At 44.0% G+C, this 19,467-nt stretch overlaps 1 protein-coding gene across 10 annotated transcripts in view; it reads right to left on the bottom strand.

The window, feature by feature from the left end:
• Positions 1-6,612: 6,612 nt before the first annotated feature.
• TRPM3 (transient receptor potential cation channel subfamily M member 3) overlaps positions 6,613-19,467 on the bottom strand; it is a 489,615-nt gene continuing 476,760 nt past the window's right edge. For 8 of the 10 annotated variants that reach the window (XM_059143480.1, XM_059143482.1, XM_059143481.1 and 5 more), the window contains one exon: positions 6,613-14,063. In XM_059143480.1, the coding sequence (XP_058999463.1) occupies positions 12,611-14,063 (1,453 nt within the window). In that variant the 3' untranslated portion in view covers positions 6,613-12,610. The remainder of the gene's footprint in view (positions 14,064-19,467) is intronic. The other 2 variants (XM_059143488.1, XM_059143489.1) reach the window with 1 other exon arrangement.

Genomic DNA, 19,467 nt, shown 5'->3' with positions numbered 1-19,467 from the left:
TCTCCAAAATACCTTTCAGCCCAGATCCAGTATGCTCGAAAAGGTCCCATCTGTCTCCTACCTCAGCCTTATTCCCACTTGCCATGGCTTGGCCAAAGAACCATTGTTCATACGTTCAGCCATTCAACTCATCACTTGTTTGTTTCGTAATTCATTTATTTGTTCACTCATGTATTTGGTAAATGTTGGTTGGCTCACAACTGGAATATACAATTGCTCACCCCACCCCCCCACCTGAATAATATTTGAGGATTCACATTTGAGAATCAAAATCTCAGAGTCATCTTCCATGTTCCCCTTCCCATTGGGCTGTTTCTACCCTCACCCTATTGTGAGGGCCCTACTTGATTTCTCCTGCTGCATTTAACCCCATCGATGGTCCTTTTACCCCATTGGCAAGTCCTGCCTCTCTTCCACTTTGGCTTCTATCATTTCCTTTTTCAGGTCATCCTCACCTCTCCCCTAGACCACATTTTCTGGACTTGCCTTGTCCTACTATGATACGTTGACATACCTGTAGCCATTATGAATTACTTACCTGTTTTCTGGTGCTTTCTTGTCTCTTCATTCCATTGTGACTTTTTTTGATGGCAATCCTTTTTTGATGGTAAAACTTTTTGCCTGTAATCCTTCCCCCCACCCCCGCTTTTCAGCCTTTCAAAATCCCACTCATCCTTCAAGGCTGAGATATTTGAGCTCAAGTGTCCGTCACCCCTCCTGAGAAGCCCCTCCCAAACTTTCCTTCAACCCTGCTCTCCAGTTACTGCGAATTTGACTGCACATTTCAAAAGCACACTCTGTGCTCCAGAAGGCTTTGTTTATGTAATCTATTCATGGTGCTTTGAAAACTCTGATTTGGATAATGACATATCTGCTTCTGTTGGACGGGGAGCTCGCTGAGGTCACAGACAGTCTATGCATTTATTTCCTGACTCATTCCATGAGCAGGCACTGAACTGGGCACCAGAGACTGCACCACGGTGCTTGTGGTTTACCTGGAGAGACAAACAAGTCAACCTACCATCATCAAGTAAGGTGACAATTGATGGAGGATACATGTGAGGCTTGACACATGGTCAAGAATGGAGAGTTTATTATGATGAATTACAGAAGGCTTCACAGAGGTAGAGCTGGTTGAATTCTGACTTAAAGGATATATTGCCTTATTTCATTAATTCTGAGTACACATTCCCCCCCCACCATATTTTGAAACCAGAATGTGTCTTTTGATCAACGTGTGCCTATCGTGTGGCAGCATTTCTTTTCCACCGCAACACTGATACTGATTTGGCAGGGTGTCGGACGGTCTGTGGCATCTTTGTACTAAGGTAGGGTGCTTCGATTCTTGTGGTTACATGTAAAAGGTACCAACTTGATTTTAAATGAAAGCATGTGCATGGGAGGCATATTAGTTTTCTATCGCTGCTGCAGTAAGTCACCACAAATGCAGCAGCTTTCAACAACACAAATTTATTCTTTTACAGTTCTGGAGATCAGAAGTAAAAATGAATCTTGAGGGGCTAAAATCAAGATGTCAGCAGGTCTGTTTCCTTCTGGAGGCCAAGGGAGGAATCTATTCCTTGTCTTCTCCAGCTTTTGAGGCTGCCTTCATTCATTTCTCGGCTGGTGGCCCCTTCGCTCATCTTCAGCGTGAATCACTTCAATCTTCGCTTCCCTTGTCACACCTGCTCTCTGACTCTGACCACCCCCTCCTCCCTCTTATAAAGATCTTTGTAATTACACTGAGCCTATGTGGCTAATCCAAGATCATCTGCCTATCTCAACACTCTTAATTCATTACATCTGCAGATAAGATAACATGCATAGGTCCTGGGGGGTGAGAATGTGGGCATCTTTGGGCGGTCATCAGTTGGCTTACCATATGCGGAATTTATATTAAGGATACTGATATGCTCTTAGACCCCAACATGGGACTATGGTTATGTCCCAGGAGGAGTCTCGAATTTCTGTTTCCCCTATCTGCTCCTGTCTCTGTCTCTATATTCCTTCTTTCTCATGGCAGATTGATTTTCTCTGCAACTCTGCCATACACAGGAACATGATTGTCAAGAATTCCTGAGCCTGTAAGTTATGGCTTCACCATGCCAACCCCATTTGTTCCAAATTCCTAAGAAAAAAGCTCTGACTAGCACTCTTGGGTCTATGTCACCCTTTGCCAAAGATCTAGCCAAAACGGTGGCCACAGACAAAGGACACTGCTCTTCTGCAACATACAAAATGGCTGCCAGGAAGGAAGAATCTTGAGGGATGCTCGTCTGGGCACATACTAGAACACAGTCTTCTGAAAGGATGACTCGTTCATCAGGAAATTAAGTAAGAGGGTAACATTTCAAGTAGAATGTGCTGGTACTTTGTCAAGTGTTTTTCCAAAAGTGAGTCTCCACTGAAATATTTGTTGAATTAGGTTGAGTTGTAAAACTTCTTCAGTGTCTTCATCTGTGGGGTTTTACTACCTCTTGCCTGGAATCCTGTGGTCAGTCCCACGGCACCTCTCCCTCCCCTGCCACATCACATTTTTGCCCAGAATTCTTTAGTCACTTTCAGAATAAAGTCCAAATTCTAATCTGGATTCATGTGTAAAATGATGAGTGCTTCCCTCCCCCCTGCATCTGGGACGGAAGAATAATAATGCTGATTTCATAGATGTGCTGAGTGGATGAAGTGGAGATAAGGGATGGTGATATTTCCCTGCAAATTTCCAGTGTGAGTCCTCTGCCCTGATCAAGTTGGCTTCTGTTTTCCAAGCAGACCTTAATCATTCTCATGGCTACAGCTTTGTTTTCCAACAGCCTTGGAAATAAACACCTGCTTCTTACCTCCTGTCTTCCCCAGCCCCGTCTATTTCATTAAGCCTGGCTAGGCTACAGATGTTCATTCTTTCCTCTTACCCGAAAAGCATCTCTTGTTTGTTCTATGCAGTCTCAGAGCACATTATGTAGTCCGGTTTCCTCCCCGAATGTGGGAAACCATCCACACCCAGCCTTCCTGGCGGCCATTTTGCTTCCACGTGAACACTTTCAGTGTTGATGAGCTAAATTTGGGCCGCTCATCCTGATTTCTTCAACAGCTCTAATTAAATAACTATACCATGTAATTATCTTTTTAGTCATGACAGTCTTGCCTTTTTAATAACATTTTCAGTACTTCCAGGGGAACAAAGTAGCTGCTCGAAAGATATTGGTTGTATTTCTGCCTAAAATGACAATTTCATGACATTAGTAGCTAAACCATTGCTACCACTTTTCTCTTCTTTCAAATTTACCATTCCTTGGAGGAGACATGTTGCTTTTCCAGGGCTTGTGATTATTGGAACGATGTCTAGAACAGATGTCTGAGCAGAAAGAAGGCAAAGGTGTCTGTTGATCCTTGAACCAACTTTTCTTGGGCCACTTTAGATTACTTTTCAACAGTATCTGAGTTTTTGGAAAAAAAGGAAAAACTTCTGCAATGCAACTTCTACTCCTTCCTCTGTATTCTTTCAATCTTTACTATTCACGTATGACTATCTCTACATCTATATCCCTGCTTTAATTTTTATGAAAATTAGGATTAGACCCTATATGTTGCTCTCAATTTCCTTTTAAAAAGACTTGAAAAGCAGAGAAAGACAATTATCATACGGCTTCACTCATATGTGGAACATAAGCAATAGCACGGAGGACCGTAGGGGTGGGGAGGGAAAACTAAAGGGGGAGAAATCAGAGAGGGAGATGAACCATGAGAAACTATGGACTCCAGAAACAAACTGAAGGTTTCAGAGGGGAGGGGGGGGCGGGAGGGATGGGGTAGCTGGGTGATGGGTATTGAGGAGGGCACGTGCCTCAAAAAGTAATGATGTACTATACAGTGGTTCATTGAACATAATAAAAATAAATAAATAAAAAGACTTGACAATATACCAATGGCCTCTTCTCATGTCAATGTACAAAGATTTAATTATTCTTAATGGCTCCATGGTATGGCACAGTTGGTCTATTTTTTTTTTTCCCCTACTGACAGTACATCTATTGTTTCCAACTGATTCCTGAATTCCAATTTCTCTGCTTTGAAAGATATTAAAAAGATAAATGACTGCCACACTCTTACTTATAAATTTACCTCATATTAAGGGTTGAGTTTTATCGCCCCCACTGTTTCTATGTTGAAATCCTAGCCCCTTGAACCTTAGAATGTGACCTTTTCGGTGAATAGGGTCATTTCAGATATAACTAGTTCAGGTGAGGTCACACTGGAATGCAGTGGGTGACATACTATAAGAAGAGTAAATCTGGACACGGGTGGCACACAGGTAGAGTATCATGTGAAGATGGCAGAGATTGGGGTGATGCCACAAGCCAAGGAATGTCAAGGATTGCCAGAAAATCACGAGAAGCTATGAAAGAGGCATTGAATAGATTCTCACAGCCCTCAAAAGGAACCAATCTTGACAACACTTTGATCTTGGACTTCTTGCTTCTAGAACTATAAGGCAAAAAATTTCTGTTATACTACCTAATTTGTGGTATTTTTTAAAGGCAGCCCTGACGAACAAACACATCTAGTCTTATATAAAATAGGTGGGTCTTTGGTGCCTGAGATGAAGAATATTGGGGCAATGGTTCATTGTTTTGAGTACAAGTCCTTTTAGTGTGACTATATTATGTCCTAAGATAATGACTGTGACACAGCACAAGAGAAAGATGGCTGATAGACGGCTGAAACTGGAAGACAGTACTGTGTCAAATGTTGGGCGGAGGCCAAGTTAACAACCAGAGATCAGGAGAGGTAAAAAAGTAATTCCTGAGAACATTCCACTGATAGGGATGTGGTAATCTAGGCCTTTAAACAACAAGTCATGTTCTGGTTTTTAATCAAACAGAGTAATGTCAACAAGTAAGTAACAGACAAATTACTTTTAAATCTAAATTAACTTTTAAATTTAGCCCTAGAGAATTAATTTTCTTCAGCCTTCATCAATATCTCCTTCAAGGAAGTGCTATGCTTTTCCAAATCTGAGATTTTGGTAGCAAAGGATGGTGGACCCAATTTTCCAGGAAATCTGAGAGCATGTGGTTGAAGAGTGTGTGTGTTACATAAATCTGCATATTCATAAACACAGACACATTGCTATACCATCCGTCCCATTTTCAAAAGATTGGCTAGACAGAGCCAGTGGGAAAGGTACAGATGAAGAGACTAGTTGGAGCAAAGCCTCATTCATAAAACTGGGGTCAGTACTGGAGATTCCATGGGGCTGCCCAGAAGTTCTAACCAGGATGAAGCACTAGAGCATTTGAAGGCTCATCAAATTACTGTTCCCCTTACCTGGAGTGACCTCCGTGTGTCTTATTAAACCCTCCCTGTTCCTTAGGAACTTTCCAGGGCAGCCTTTTCCAGAGGCTACCTGTTCTCAACTTCTGCTCTGCAAATTAATTTACATGGCCCTAAGCAATTATCTCTGTGTGCCCCAACTCCTCTTGGCATGCAGATGGTGGAGATCAAGTGATGGCAAATAAATGCACAAGGAAACCCAAGTCATGTTTTAAACTACTGAGGTTTTTTTTTTTTTTTTTTTTTTATTGCAAAACATTTGTTACAGAAATTTCAGAAAGTTTTTCCCAGGGTATCTGCCAACTTCTGCTTCGAATTATATATCTAAACAAACAAGCTCAAAGTGCATTGTGAATCCAATAATAGACCTTTAAAAAAGAACAATTCCTCTAAGGATTTATATATATTTATAATGTCGATAGATATGCCAACCGTGGTCTATCCATACACAAAGAAGGAAAAGATGTATATATATTTAACAAACCCAATTTCAAAATTGTTATATTTATAGGAATTCATTTAAAAATGATATCTGAATAATTTCCCCCATTATAAACTATGGTTAGAATGCTTACAAATGAGAGTCTAAGTTCTAGGTTATGAAATGACTATGAGTACAGTATACCATGTATACTGTTTTGCACAGCAGGAACAACAATATAAACTCAAGTTAGACGCTCTAGTGACAAAAAGCAGATCAGCCTTGATACAATGCTATGTACGGTACTCTTCTTCTGAATCCCCCTCACAAAGATCCTGCCTTTGGGTCCAGAAAGATGCAGCTAGCAAATACACATGCATCTCTCATTCAGGAGAAAAGGAATAACCCTGAATAGGGTGAGTTCCTCTCCACCCCCACCTCAGTTCTCGGTGTATTTCTTGTATACACTAAGTCAGGATCAAGAACATGATCCCAGCTGGCCCTAAGTCAGAGGTCCCAAACTATTGCCACTGGGACTGAATGCTGCTGGCAGACATGTTTGTTTGGCTAGCAGAGTGTTTACAAATTGGAATGTGAATGTTTTTGTCATAGGACGCGTGTTCCCTCGTGCCCCACAAACCCTGCTTCTTCCTGTTGTCTTTCTTGAGTCCAACGGGAACATTTGTGTCCTGGCGTCAGGCCCTGCCTGTCCTTGGGCTTGCAGCCCCACCATCTAGATGCAGACGGCTGGTTCTGATGACATGTGGGGAATGGGGGTAAAGACGTGAGGGGTTCTTTTAGGGTTCAGATAGGCATAGAATTGGACGGGGCCGACACAAACACTGGCTGAGTTCAGGATAGGGGGTAGAATGCGGGGTGGGTGGGGAGAGCCTAGGTTAGTGGAAAGATGAGGGGTGGACAAAGTCTGAAAGCATGACCTGTTCCAAGGAGCCCGTGTTTCAGCTTACTGTGCCAGGCTCCACGGGGTGCTGAGGTCATAGGACCAAGGGTCTGTGGGTTTGGCAAAAAGCCTGTTGTGCTGGGCCAAGAGAAAAGAAGAAAGTTAGGGGGGTGAAGAAAGCTGCACATCTGGGGGCCAAGCTGAACTTACTTCTGTGGCCCAATGCTCCGGGCAGCCTGCCCGTCCCGGAGGAAGGCCTGGGTCAAGGTTGGTACCGAAGCTCTGCAGAGAGCCCACCGACTTGTGGCCATGTGTGCCCTTTTCACTTTCCAGCACATAAACGCTATGCAGACAGGCAAGGGGCTGGAGGCTTAAGGGGGCTGGCAGACAAGGGAACTTAGGGAAGGGAAAATTCACCTCACTCTTACTGCCAGGTGGATTACGTGGCCATCGAGACCCTTTCTCAGACAGACATATAGAGATCGTCACGTCTTGATGTCATAGCAGCGACCAGCGCAAGGAACTCATCAGAGAAAAGGTAACAACATGGCTTTTGTGAGTGGATTAAAAAAGAAAAGAAAAAAAAATCTTGTTTTCCTTAAATCAGAACCAAGCCCTGCTTTGGTTGACTCTGGTATGGGGAAGGAGAACATTTGACACGGAAAGGGAAGAGAAAGCTTAGGCCAGCAGAGGCTGGGAGAAGTTTTCTCTCCCTGTTGGAAGAGCAGTCATTTATAAGACTGTGCAAAGTGGCTCCTTTCCATTTGGAAAAGAGAGGCTTCTGATAATGACATGGTGATTTCTTTAAAAGGCAACCTTCTTCAGTTACCTGGTTCTGGATCAGACCCCCAGTCACCCACCCCTCGCTCGCCTCTGGACCAGGCTCGCACACAAGGTAGAAAAGCCACCAGGTAGGAGGGAGGTCAAGGGCGTCATTGGGCCACTCATTCATAATGCTCTGTGGCTTTCTGTACTGTCCGAATGGACTTCTCACTTTCCTCTCTGGTTTCGCGATTTGCACCCAGTGGCCCTAAAGGATCAGAAATGTGTCTTTCCTACATCACAGATGCGCCAACACCTGCACAGTGTCGGCCAGCCATCTCTGGGTCCCCTAGCTACGCACCCTGTGGTTAATACCTTATTTCATATTATTTGTTCGGAGCTTAAAATAAGATTAAAAAGAAACCCTTCGTTACTTTTTTGTTTTTAATTTTTAAAAATTAAACATAATCCCCAAACAGTATAAGAAGCCCAACAATGTGAGCGAATTCCTAGCTGGGTTAAGTGTTACAGCAGGCAATAGTCAAATATTAAGTGTCTTTAAAAAGTCAAAAGAAACGCATAAAGCAGAGCATGCATTTTGTCGCCACAAAATTAAGACTGGATTTGGAGAGGGATTACTTCATTTAAGTTACATTGCTATCGTTAAAGAATAATGAGTCAGATGCAATATCGAGAACATATATAACTACCTACACACTAGCATCACTTCATCTAGAAACAAACGTATCAGTGTTACTAAATGAACATATTTATAAAATACTGTACACTGCTTCCGCAGGGGGTTAGCAGATGTAAACAAACAGCTAATTCCACACTGGAGTTGAAAATATTATCTTAAGTTCATTTGTCACAGAGTCTTTCGCATCACAGGCCAGTTCGCATTTTGCGAAACCCAACTTGCCTACCACGGCTCATGGGGCTGGTTAGAGGACGGACCTCGGCCCAGGCAAGTAGTTCCTTGAGGGTTAGAGGACTGCGAAAACCATAAAGCAGATCGGGAACCAAAGTGCTCATTTTGCGAGGATGCTGAATAACGTGGAATTGGGAACATACTTAATCCTTGCAACATGTGCTTCTTTATTGAATGTTACAGATTGGCCAGTGATTATAAAGCTGTCCTGTAACGTTCATTAATACAACCACATGCTACAACTATGCCGGGTGAAAAATGGGTTACATATATGTGTATGTGTGTTTTATAATACAGCATTGCTCGACACATCGGATGGCACAGTCTATAGATGGCGCATGATGGATGACTGGATAATATTGATTGCCAAGACAGAAGTCACACAGCCAAACATTCAGGAAGATTAGACTGCAGAGCCTCAGAAAGTCGAATTAATGTACTATCCAGTTATCTACCATAATATTATCTATAGAAACCATCTTTGAGAATACATTTGAAACATTCAGAAGAAACACACTGTGTGTTTTTACAAGTACCTTTTTCCCACTGTATTATTCATATATATATTCACATATATATGTGTGTGTATACACACACACACACATACATACATACATATGTATGTGTGTGTATGTGTGTGTGTATATGTATTTTTTTAAGGAGAACTTTCAAAGTGCTAAATATATATCCTAGACCTGGAAGTTTAGACTTAAAAGGAAAGCCAGTTCTGTTAAAGTGCTCTGTTCTGCCTGCTAATACACCTCTGGCTTGCAGAAATGTATGAACTAGCCATGGCAACTGTGCCCAAGTTTTCCAGCCCCTCATTCAAATCCATCAAGGAGGAAGTTTCTAACTGTAAGTATGGGTCAATCAGGGAATTTCCATGGCCATTTTCATAAAACACCCTTTTCTTTCTTTTTTTTTTTTTTTTCAAAAGGAACAAGTGACTTAGAACAAATCATGACGTATAGTAACATGTAAAAATTGGCACCTCAGAAGCAGATGATGAAACCAAAGCTATTACTGCTGTGAGCTCTCTCTGACTTTATTTATGTTCCTCAATAATGTGCTGCCCATGAGCTGCTTAACTCATAGAGACAGGTAATTAACGTCCCCTTGATCAGGGACGGGATGGAATAAATGAGCTGAACACGAGCTTGACTGCACAAGACCATGGAGTCAATGCCATGGCGGGGCGCGGAGAACCCAGAAATGGGAAGAAATGGATTGAGACAGAATACACATGTATGTGCACAGGAAAGAAATGGCTCATGAGAATTGCACGGTTTACATTTAAAGTAATTCAAATTTGGCTTATATATTTTGCACACATCACAAAGAGGTAAGAGCTTCGTTTTCCTGTACGACAAAAGGACCAGGCAGTCACGAGGTCTGGACTGGCAAGGACTGCATTTCCCCGGTCCTGTTCTGCTCTCTCCAGAAATCATGATGAATGGAAACACTTGTGCACATAATTTCTTTCCCTCGCTTTCCGTCTGGTCCAGAATGGGGCCCTAGAGGTACCATGATGTCCTGCTCTGTGGTCAAAGAATAATGGTTTTTGCCTCCTTCCTGGATTCCTCTACAGACTCACTCAGAGAGCCTCTGGCTTCTTAAATCATCAAACATTAGGATACAAGTATATCAAAATAGCAAAATATAATCTAAGGGACGAAAAGAACAAAATCTTGGTTCCAACTCTGGTGCTGAGACTTGGCCTTCCTGAGAATCACAGAGAAATGGTCTCAAATGTAAAGTGCCTATTTGGACTTCGTATCGATTATGAACAAACATGGTTCCTCTTCCTCATTATCAAGCAACTGGAACCAGGGGTTCATGGACCCTCCTTTCAAGTTACATTGCAATGCTGCATGTATATACATTTTCTTCTGGGGAGAGGGCCCAGAGCTTTCATCAGATTCTCACTGAGATGCATGGCTCAAGGAAGTTTAAGGGCAACTGATTTTTTCTCAGACCAAATGCCTATTTGCTGAAAGGGAAACAGCCAATGTGGGACTCAATAAAAATGTAAGCATTTCTAGAGTAATCACACACAAGGGAGTCTGGTTGCTTGTGTCCGATTTACTCAAATGCCAAAGAGTGTGAAGGAATTCTTTAATTCTTTGTATGTGGCCTCATAACTATTTCTATAGCCAAAAGGTTTGTTCAGAGGGGTTTAAAAAAAAAAAAAAAAAAACACAAAACCTTACAGTCTAGAGCTTTAGTCCACATATTTACTTGATTTCACATAATGAGAAAATTTGGAGCTCCCAATGACAACTCAACGGGAGAACCACATAGTATTTTGGGGGCTGAGAATATTAGGTCATTTTCCTTAAAGATTTTATTCTTTTGAAAATCAGGGACACAAGAAGGAATTGGAACATTTGAGGGTCAATATTTCTTTATCCCCCTTCAAATCCAGATTCTGACCTAGTAACGTACATCTGTATTAAAGAGTCTGTAATACTATCTGGTTTAGAATTGCATGTCTAATTCAGACTGTACTTGGCGTAATCACTTCGTGCAGGAGAAACCAGACTAAATAAGATGTCATCGCAGCAAGTGTTTCCGGACAGAAAAGAAGCAAAGGGCAGGTAGCCAGTCATTTTGGCAACTTTAGTTTGGGACAAGGAAGAGTTAAGGTTATAGGGATTTAAAAAAAAAAACAAAAACATAATTTCAACATCTGTCAAAATTCAACTTAACAGAATGAGCTCTTTCAATGGAACTCCTTGGATATTAAAAATCCTGGTTTATACCTCAAGGTGATAGAATAGTCCAAGCCTCTGAAGAAAGCTCTATATGCCTGTCTATATACTATATATAAACATGTCTCTGTGTAAATGCATATATAGGTATATAAGCAGCATATACTATAGAAGTCTTTATGTGGTTTGCTTTCTACTTGGGTCTACTCTATCATTTTTATAGCTCTACATATAAGAAAAATATTCATGGTAGGCCTGCAACTGATGGCTTTGGGTTGTACCAAATTCCCAGTCAATTCTAAGATTATTTATGATTTGAAACTTCCTTAAAAAGTACTTTGGAACATTTCCATATAAAAGATACCAGCCCTTGAAAAACTCCAATTAAATTTATGCTGAGCTCAGATTAAATGGCAAAACTCTAGGTATGAAAATATCCACGTGTGATCAGATCTTCATATACAAAATGGTCATGTGATGAGTGGTGTGAAGAATTTCTAGATACATCTTGGAGATGTTCAGAAGACATGGGGGAGCCATGCAAATGATGACAATCACACAGCAGCATGACACGGGACATGAAGGGTGAGAATGTAACAGTATACCACATGGCAATTTTAGGTGAGTTCTGCCCACTATATATATTTCTTTCTTTCAGTTCACTATCACAGATTCAGTGAGTGACTTCATTGATGACAAGTGAGGTACAAAATAAATTAAAAATATAAAATTATTTAATTACATTCATCCTGAGCTTGCTCGACTATACTCGAATGCCCACTGTCTGTAATAAACTACTTGACCCTTGTTTTTAGCCTCAATTCTTCTTTCATTTTGCTTGCAACACAAAAAGGCATTTCTGTTCCCTTTATTTTCTTCAAGAAAGATCAACAGTTGTGGCACCAGAAGTGAATATAGAAGAGACAGGTGAACTATGACTGTTACCTTGTTTTTTCTTTATAATGATCAATTACAGAAGTGTTGGCATGAGAAGGATGTGGGACGTTAGGTAGAACTGCTTGCTGCCGGCTTATACTGAATAAAAAGGATGCTCTTCATCAGTCACCAGTGATGGAGCCAATGTGAAAAGAAAACAGAATTGAAGTTTAGAATATCTCATTTGTATGCTGGCTACTTTATTTTATCTTATTTTGCAATTTAGCCCTGTATCCTAAAACTCTTGATAATGGTCAGAAATGGAAAGATGCCTCCTGGCATGGAGAGTGCGTGAAGCCCCTTCATTCCCAGAGCTCATGGCTTTCTGAAGTCGCTAGACCTACACGCTCACCGCACCCCTTCTTCTCCCTCTTTTCCCACCCTACCCATCGAGTGTGAACATGACTTAAAGCCCCTGTGTTTGGCACTGGGCTAGACCAAGTGCTTTCCTGATCTGTGGCCCAGAGGTCACCTTCGAGTTAACACCTCCCAAGGCATTGCTTGTTTTGCTCAGCTAAGAATAAAGCAGGTAAGCTTCAAGGAAGGGGAACAGGTGGAGTTCAGGGAGGATTTCAGGGCTGGATTCTTGAGCCTCCTGCAGTGCTGACTAAGAAGGTTTAGTTGTGCTTGCTTTCAAAGCTGTGGAAGGCGGATGTTCTCGACAGTCTCCTCATGGATAGGCTGTCCCCTCGTCCCTCTGGCTTGGAGGACTTACTCCTCTGGAAGGGGTTTCGCAGGCTTGCTGTGTTCCGCTGCCTGTCAAGCTTGTCACTGATGGAGAAGCTCTTCCTGGTGTGTGCATATGATGCACTTGGCTCCTCTGCCGAGTAGCTGTTGGCACGCTCTATCTTGGGAACCGTGATGTTGTTGGACAGGGTTCTGTCCGAGTTATCACCCTCCTGGGAGGGTACTGTGATGGTGGCTCTGCGGCCTTTGGCCTCGTTCTCCTCGCTGTCAGAGCTGGGGTGACTCAGTTCTGCTTCTCGCTCAGGATGGCAGCACAATGGATCCTCCACTTTGCCTCCCAGGGCACCAGGGAAGGTGGCCCTGTCAGCAATCGCTTGAGGGGCATTGACACACCTTGTGTCAATACAGTCTGTAATACTTGTGTATTCTGCTGTTTTCACGGGTACCCCAAAGTTGGCGTAGTAGCTCCTCGACGGAGAAAACATAAAGCTATGAGATTTCACAATGGGGGCCTCTTCTAGAAGAAAGGGAGTGGTGGCTAGGTAGCGGCTACTTTTGGAGCGCTCGATGCTCTGGTACATTGGAGGGTCAGTGTCCCAGGGGTTTTGGCATTCTGGGAGGTGCGTATAGTCTGAAGAAAAAGATCTCGTGTCCATGGAGGTGATGTCCTCAAAATCGATGCTCCGGCTTGGAGGTCTGTCTGTGGGTGCAAGAGTTGCATAGGCACTACTTGAAGGAGCTGTGGAAGGTGCTAGAGCCGAAAAGCTGGGCTCTCCCAGCCCAAGGATGTTCATGGAATTGTCCAGAGGGTCCATATCACAGTGGAGTTCATCCATGGCGGAGACATAGATGTCGATACACGAAGACGGTCTTCTAGAGTCAGGAACAATGGCCAAGGTGTTTGTGGGGGCTGCAGGAGCTTTGGACTCTTTTGCTACAGAGTGGGAGCTAGTAGCCCGGTGTAGGCTCAGGGACCTTTCTTTAAAAAGACTCTCCAACTTTTCTATACCACCTTTGTCTTTCATATTGACTGAATAGAAAGAATGGCTTCTCATACGGGGCATTAGGGTTGGAGAAGTTGGGGACATGGTCTCCTCACCTGCAGGGTCTATACTCTCTTGGAGCTTGAAGGTGTTCCCCTCCTGGCTGTTGAAGCTGCTCTGGCGAACGATGTAGGCGGCGTCTGTGCAGTCAGACGAGGTCCGGGAGCGGATTTTGTTGGACTCGGCCCGCTCCAGACCTGTCAGGCGCTCTAGGGCCGTGGCCATGCGCCCAATGAGGTCCTCGAGCTGCGCCAGTCGGATGTCCACGGTCTGGAGCGAGGCCTTCATGCAGTGCTCCCTCTCATTGACTTCCTCCAGCCGCATGGACATGTTCTCCACCCTGGGCAAGAAACACAAGGAGGGTCACGCAAGGCCGGGCTCCTCTCCGGAGAAGCTAAATCATCTGGAGCTGGAAGAGGCCTGAGAGATGATCTAATCCAGTGGTATTTATCTACCAAACCCCTTTCCACTCAGTAAAATCTAATGCACAATCCCGATAAACACCAAAGTTGAGTAGTTCTTATTGAAGTGGAGTGGGACCCAAGTACCTCATGACTTAGCTGGGACCTGGAGCGGGGTTCAAGGAACTAACCATGTATCAGGGCGTTGGCTAAATCAGTTGCCACCAAGATGAGGATGTTGCCTTTCGATGACTTGATTCAGAACTGCACCAGAGAATTTCAGGAGGCAGCTTTTCTTGTTGCAGTGTCCACAGAAGACTTGGAGTGTGGACTGGGGTTATTTTGCTTTGCACTATTTTTTTTTTTTTTTAAGATTTATTTATTTATTTATTTGACAGAGAGAAAGCGAAAAAGAGAGTGTGTGCAAGCAGGGGGAGCAGCAGAAGGAGAGAGAGAAGTAGACTCCCCACTGAGGAGGGAGTCCGGGCATGGGGCTCGATCCCAGAACCCCTGGATCATGACCTGAGCTGAAGGCAGGCTCATAACCTCTGGAGCCTCCCAGGCGACCTCATTTTGCATTTAGATAATCATCTTTTTTGGTTGTTGCCATTTACAATCATCTTTTTAAAATTCAGCACCTCTGAAGGAATTAATACAGTCCTGTCACAGAGGCACCTGTGACATAATTTAACCCAAGCATTTCATTAATGAGGGAAAAGCAAACATCAAGAAATTTAACCAAGATTACATAAAGTAATTTATGGTAAAACCTGGAGTGCCTATCAAGAAGTAAATTCTACTACTCCTCTCTCTCTCTCTCTCTCTCTCTCTCTGGATAGCTGGTCACAGATGCCTTATATTACAGTCATTTCTAGATGTCTCTACACTCCCCACTGATAATTCTCAAGGGCGTGATCTGTCTCATATTCCTTTTTCCATTTCCATGCTGCCAGCTGCCACTAATGGTTCACCGAGTCCATCGTGGTTATGAACTTGATTTCAATGGTCTAGTAGGCTGCCTGGACATTTATTTACAAAGACAGAGCCTACATACTTAAAATAAAGCTGTGCCATACTTTTCACTTGACTGGGGAAGGAGAAACCAGAACCAAGCTTTGCTGTGACCTCCAACTTGCACTGTGAAATGCCGCAAGGCAGAACTTTTGGAGACTCTAAGTGAGATCCATTCACAACTTTTCTGGAGAAGCTAGAGATAAAGATACCTTTCCAATACTCCCAGTGGGCGCAGTAAGCCCCATGACTGCTGAGCCTTCAAAGAAACATGCTGGGGGCGGAGTACAGAATGTGCTTTAAGAACAGTGGTGGGAATTGGGGCTGGGTCCCCTCAGCTGTTGTGATTGGGGGGAGGGGGCAATATGTAAATTGTAGCGACACCCTCGTCAGAGAAAAATACACGTTACAGTGCCCAAAGGAGGAGTTAGAGGCATGTGGTTTCCCTCTCAGAGGAACTGAAGTTCTTTTTTTTTTTTTTTAAAGATTTTATTTATTTATTTGACAGAGAGAAGCACAGTGAGAGGGAACACAAACAGGGGGAGGGGCAGAGGGAGAAGCAGGCCCCACACTGAGCGGTGAGCCAGATGCCATGTCAGGACCTTGGGATCATGACCTGAGCTAGAGGCAGACACTTAATCTACAAAGCCGCCAGGGGCCCCAGACCTGGAGGCTTTAAAAAACCAAAAAGCTCTTCTGGCCAGAGTGGGTATGTGTGAGCCTCTGGCCCGGCCCTGTCTCTGTCTCGGTCCGCAATAGTCCCCCCAACCCCCCCCAACTCCCTCCTCTCACTCTTTTATCTTCCAAGGTCCCTTCCCCCGGCTCAAGGTTCCAGACTGCCCTCACCAGCCCTGCCCTGGAGATGTCCTTCTCGTGCTCCAGACCCAACACAGCACTTCCAGGGTCCGGGAACTTTCTGCCGCCACGCCCCGGTGTATTCCTAAAAGACTTGAAAATTGAGCAATTCTGTATCTGGCAAACCCAATGCTCTTCGCCCAGCTAATGCAGCTGATTCAGAAGGAAAATACAACCTTCCCCAGCTTCAGTTGATTTTGTGGTATAAACATAGCTGGAGAAACACTACTTAAAATAATAAGTTTGTGTGTTGTACAGAGGCACGATTCACTTTGTCACCATCTAGCCTCTGCAGTTTGGTTTCACAGGGACTGCAGTTTCATATTTTGCCATGCAGTAAGCTTTGGGTAAGTGGGTAAAATACGTCTTCATTAAAGTCGGGAGCAGGAGAGACCCATTTTTGTAGAATGAGACTTCCCATTTTGGATGCTCTCGGTACTGGGATCTCTTAGTTGTTCAGTGTTGGCAGAATCAAAACAGGCAGGACAGTTTTCTTCCTCCCTCTCCTTCCTTTCCTGGAGCCTGGTATGTAAAAAGTTGGTATGGAGAGAGCGAAAGATGCTCTTTCAGCATGACTGTGTGTGAGCATGGGTCTGAACACTGGAACATAGCTCCCTGCTCTGCGGGGGGCTCCCTGCCTGTGTCCCTCCTGCCTTCCGCCCAAGGATCCAACGGGGCAGAGAAAAGCAGCCGGTGAGAGGCAGAACTAAGGCACCATGAGCCCAAGGAGGAGTTAGGAGCTGGTTCCGGATAGTAAACGAGACAGAAGGGAAGGGAGAGGGAAGGACAGACAGGCGGTGCACGGAGGAAGGACAGACAGGCGGTGCACGGAGGAAGGACAGACAGGCGGTACACGGAGGAAGAGGGTTTTCAGGGAAAACGAAGAGGTGGCCGGGGGGGGGGGGACCTCAAAAGCCAAGGACAGGAGCAGGGCCCCAGGGAAGGGCAGACAGGGAGGTGGTGGGGAAGACAGCCCGAACAGGATCCCGGAGCTATTCCTCGCCAATCTCTCCTCAGCCGCTCTCCTGTGGGGTCTGAGCGGTTGGGAAAAGTAAGAATTGGGAGGAGGGGCTGTTTCTTCCAACTTCTGGATTTCTGGATGTGTTTAACCACCAAACGGTATGAGCAGTTAGGTCGTGAATATAACTGCAGAGGTTTAATACAAGAGTTGAAGAGAAGAAAAGATCCTGGAATCAAAATTTACATGTTTGTTCCATAAACAGAGTGCCTCCCTTCATCTTAAAACATTTTTTTTTTTTTTAAGATTTTATTTATTTATTTATTTGTCAGAGAGAGCACGCACGAACAGGCAGAGTGGCAGGCAGAGGCGGAGAGAGAAGGCTCCCTGCTGAGCAAGGAGCCAGATGTGGGACTCGATCCTAGGACCCTGGGATGACCTGAGTCAATGACCTGAGCCAATGACCTGAGCCACAGGCTTTGGCTTAACCGACTGAGCCACTCAGGCCTCCCAGAACATTTTTTGAGAAGTGATTGTACATGGGTGTGCGTCACCAATATAAACAGGTGTGAGGGATAAGCAGAGTTCTGGGTCACGATTGCAGTCACTAGTTACTGACTCTGGTCAAACCACTCAGGAGATAAAACAGAAGTAAGAATGGTAAGAATTTATGAATCGATAAGAAGTCTCAAGGAGAGAGAGATAGGAAGTCACTAAGTGAGGATGAAAAAAAGGCACCATGGAAGGGAAGATGCCGTGTGGGAAGAACACTTTTCTTCTTTCCCTTTTTCACATCTCTGGGCGTCACAGGGCTTACCCAGCATCACTCCGGAGGCAAGCACAAGAGGGGCACGACAGGGTCCTGGAAGGATGTGATGTCTCCTGTCCCTGGGTGCCCAAGAAAGTGACAGCTGGGACCCCACCAGAGGGCACGCAGTGGGTTGTTGAAAAGCACAGGGAAGAAGACAATGAGCCTCTAATGGCCAATATGATGAAGAAAAGAGCCTTCACAAGAAGATTCTAATGACACAGAAAATGTCAGCTTCAAAGTGCAATTTCTTAAGAGCTGTTATTTTCTAGAAATTCATTTTCTTTCCTGATATGCTCAAAATGTGGTCAAAGGAAATGCAGTAAAAGAAAGAGAAGGACAGGGGCACCTGGGTGGCTCAGTGGGTTAAAGCCTCTGCCTTCAGCTCAGGTCATGATCCCAGGGCCCTGGGATCGAGCCCCACATCAGGCTCTCTGCTCAGCAGGGAGCCTGCTTCCTCTTCTCTCTGACTGCCTCTCTGCCTACTTGTGATTTCTGTCTGTCATATAAATAAATAAATAAATCTTTACCACCCCCCCCAAAAAAAAAGACAGACAAGGACTGGTTGGCCATGCCTGTTTCACTTATTTTTTAAAAAAGATTTATTTATTTACTTGATAAAGAGAGAGGAAGAGAGCACACAAGCAGGGGGAGAGGCAGAGGGAGAGGGAGTAGCAGGCTCTCTACTGGGCGGGGAACCCTATTTGGACTTGATCCTGGGGCCCTGGGATCGTGACCTGAGCTAAAGGCAGACGCTTAATCAACTGAGCCACCCAGGTGCCCTGCCATGCCTGTTTTAGATCTCAAACAAAATAAGATGGAAACAGAGAGGAAGGCAAATCATAAGAGACTCTTAACTTTAGGGAAAAACCTGAGGGTTCCTGGAGGGGAGGCGGGGGGTAGAGGGTAACTGGGTGACGGGCATTAAGGAAGGCACTTGAAGTAATGAGCACTGGCTGTTGTATGCAACTGATGAATCACTCAACTCTACCTCTGAAACTAGTAATACACTGTATATTAATTAAACTGAATTAAAAAAAACAAAAACAAAAACCAACCTCCCTGGAGTGCTAGCAGAAGGATGGCTACAGGATAAGGGGCAAACACAATCCCGTATCACATGAACCAATCACAGGGCCTCTTGCTGGGGGAGAGGGCATGCTCACACAGGTTTTCAAATGAAAGGCAATGATGCAGAACAAATAAGGCAAACTCTGGCTTCTCCATAGACTGACACCTAATTTGTGAATTATTCAATTCCCTTGGGGTCACCTTCCCTTCCCTTTGGGCTAGTCATTTTTCTCATCATACTGGGAAGGAAAAGGAACGCAGTTTAAATCCAACTCAATCAGCAGAGCTACCAAAGATCAGCACTGGAAAAAAGATATGGTTGGGAGGTGGGTAAAGCTCATCTTTCTTGGCTTACACTGGTTTTTGATTACTTATGAGTCTCATATATCTGAAGTTATTCTTGTCTCCCTTTGTTATGAAAATTAGAAGTTGAATACACTATTAATAGTCACATGACTGTTCCTTTTTTTTTTTGGATCTAGGTGAAGAGCAAAAAGGGCACAGAGCCTTTTGGCTCAGGAATGATGATGTTCGATAAGTGATGCTAGAAACCATGTATATCCTTCTTCGCTTAAATTGTTACTGGAGAGAAGAAAAATCAAACTGCAACTTCTTCTGACAAGTGGAACTGGACAGGTGG

This window comes from Mustela lutreola, chromosome 12 (assembly GCF_030435805.1).
Source record: "Mustela lutreola isolate mMusLut2 chromosome 12, mMusLut2.pri, whole genome shotgun sequence".
Taxonomy (NCBI): domain Eukaryota; kingdom Metazoa; phylum Chordata; class Mammalia; order Carnivora; family Mustelidae; genus Mustela; species Mustela lutreola.
The sequence above is the reverse complement of the archived record's forward strand: the minus strand, read 5'-3'. Positions and strand labels throughout refer to the sequence as shown.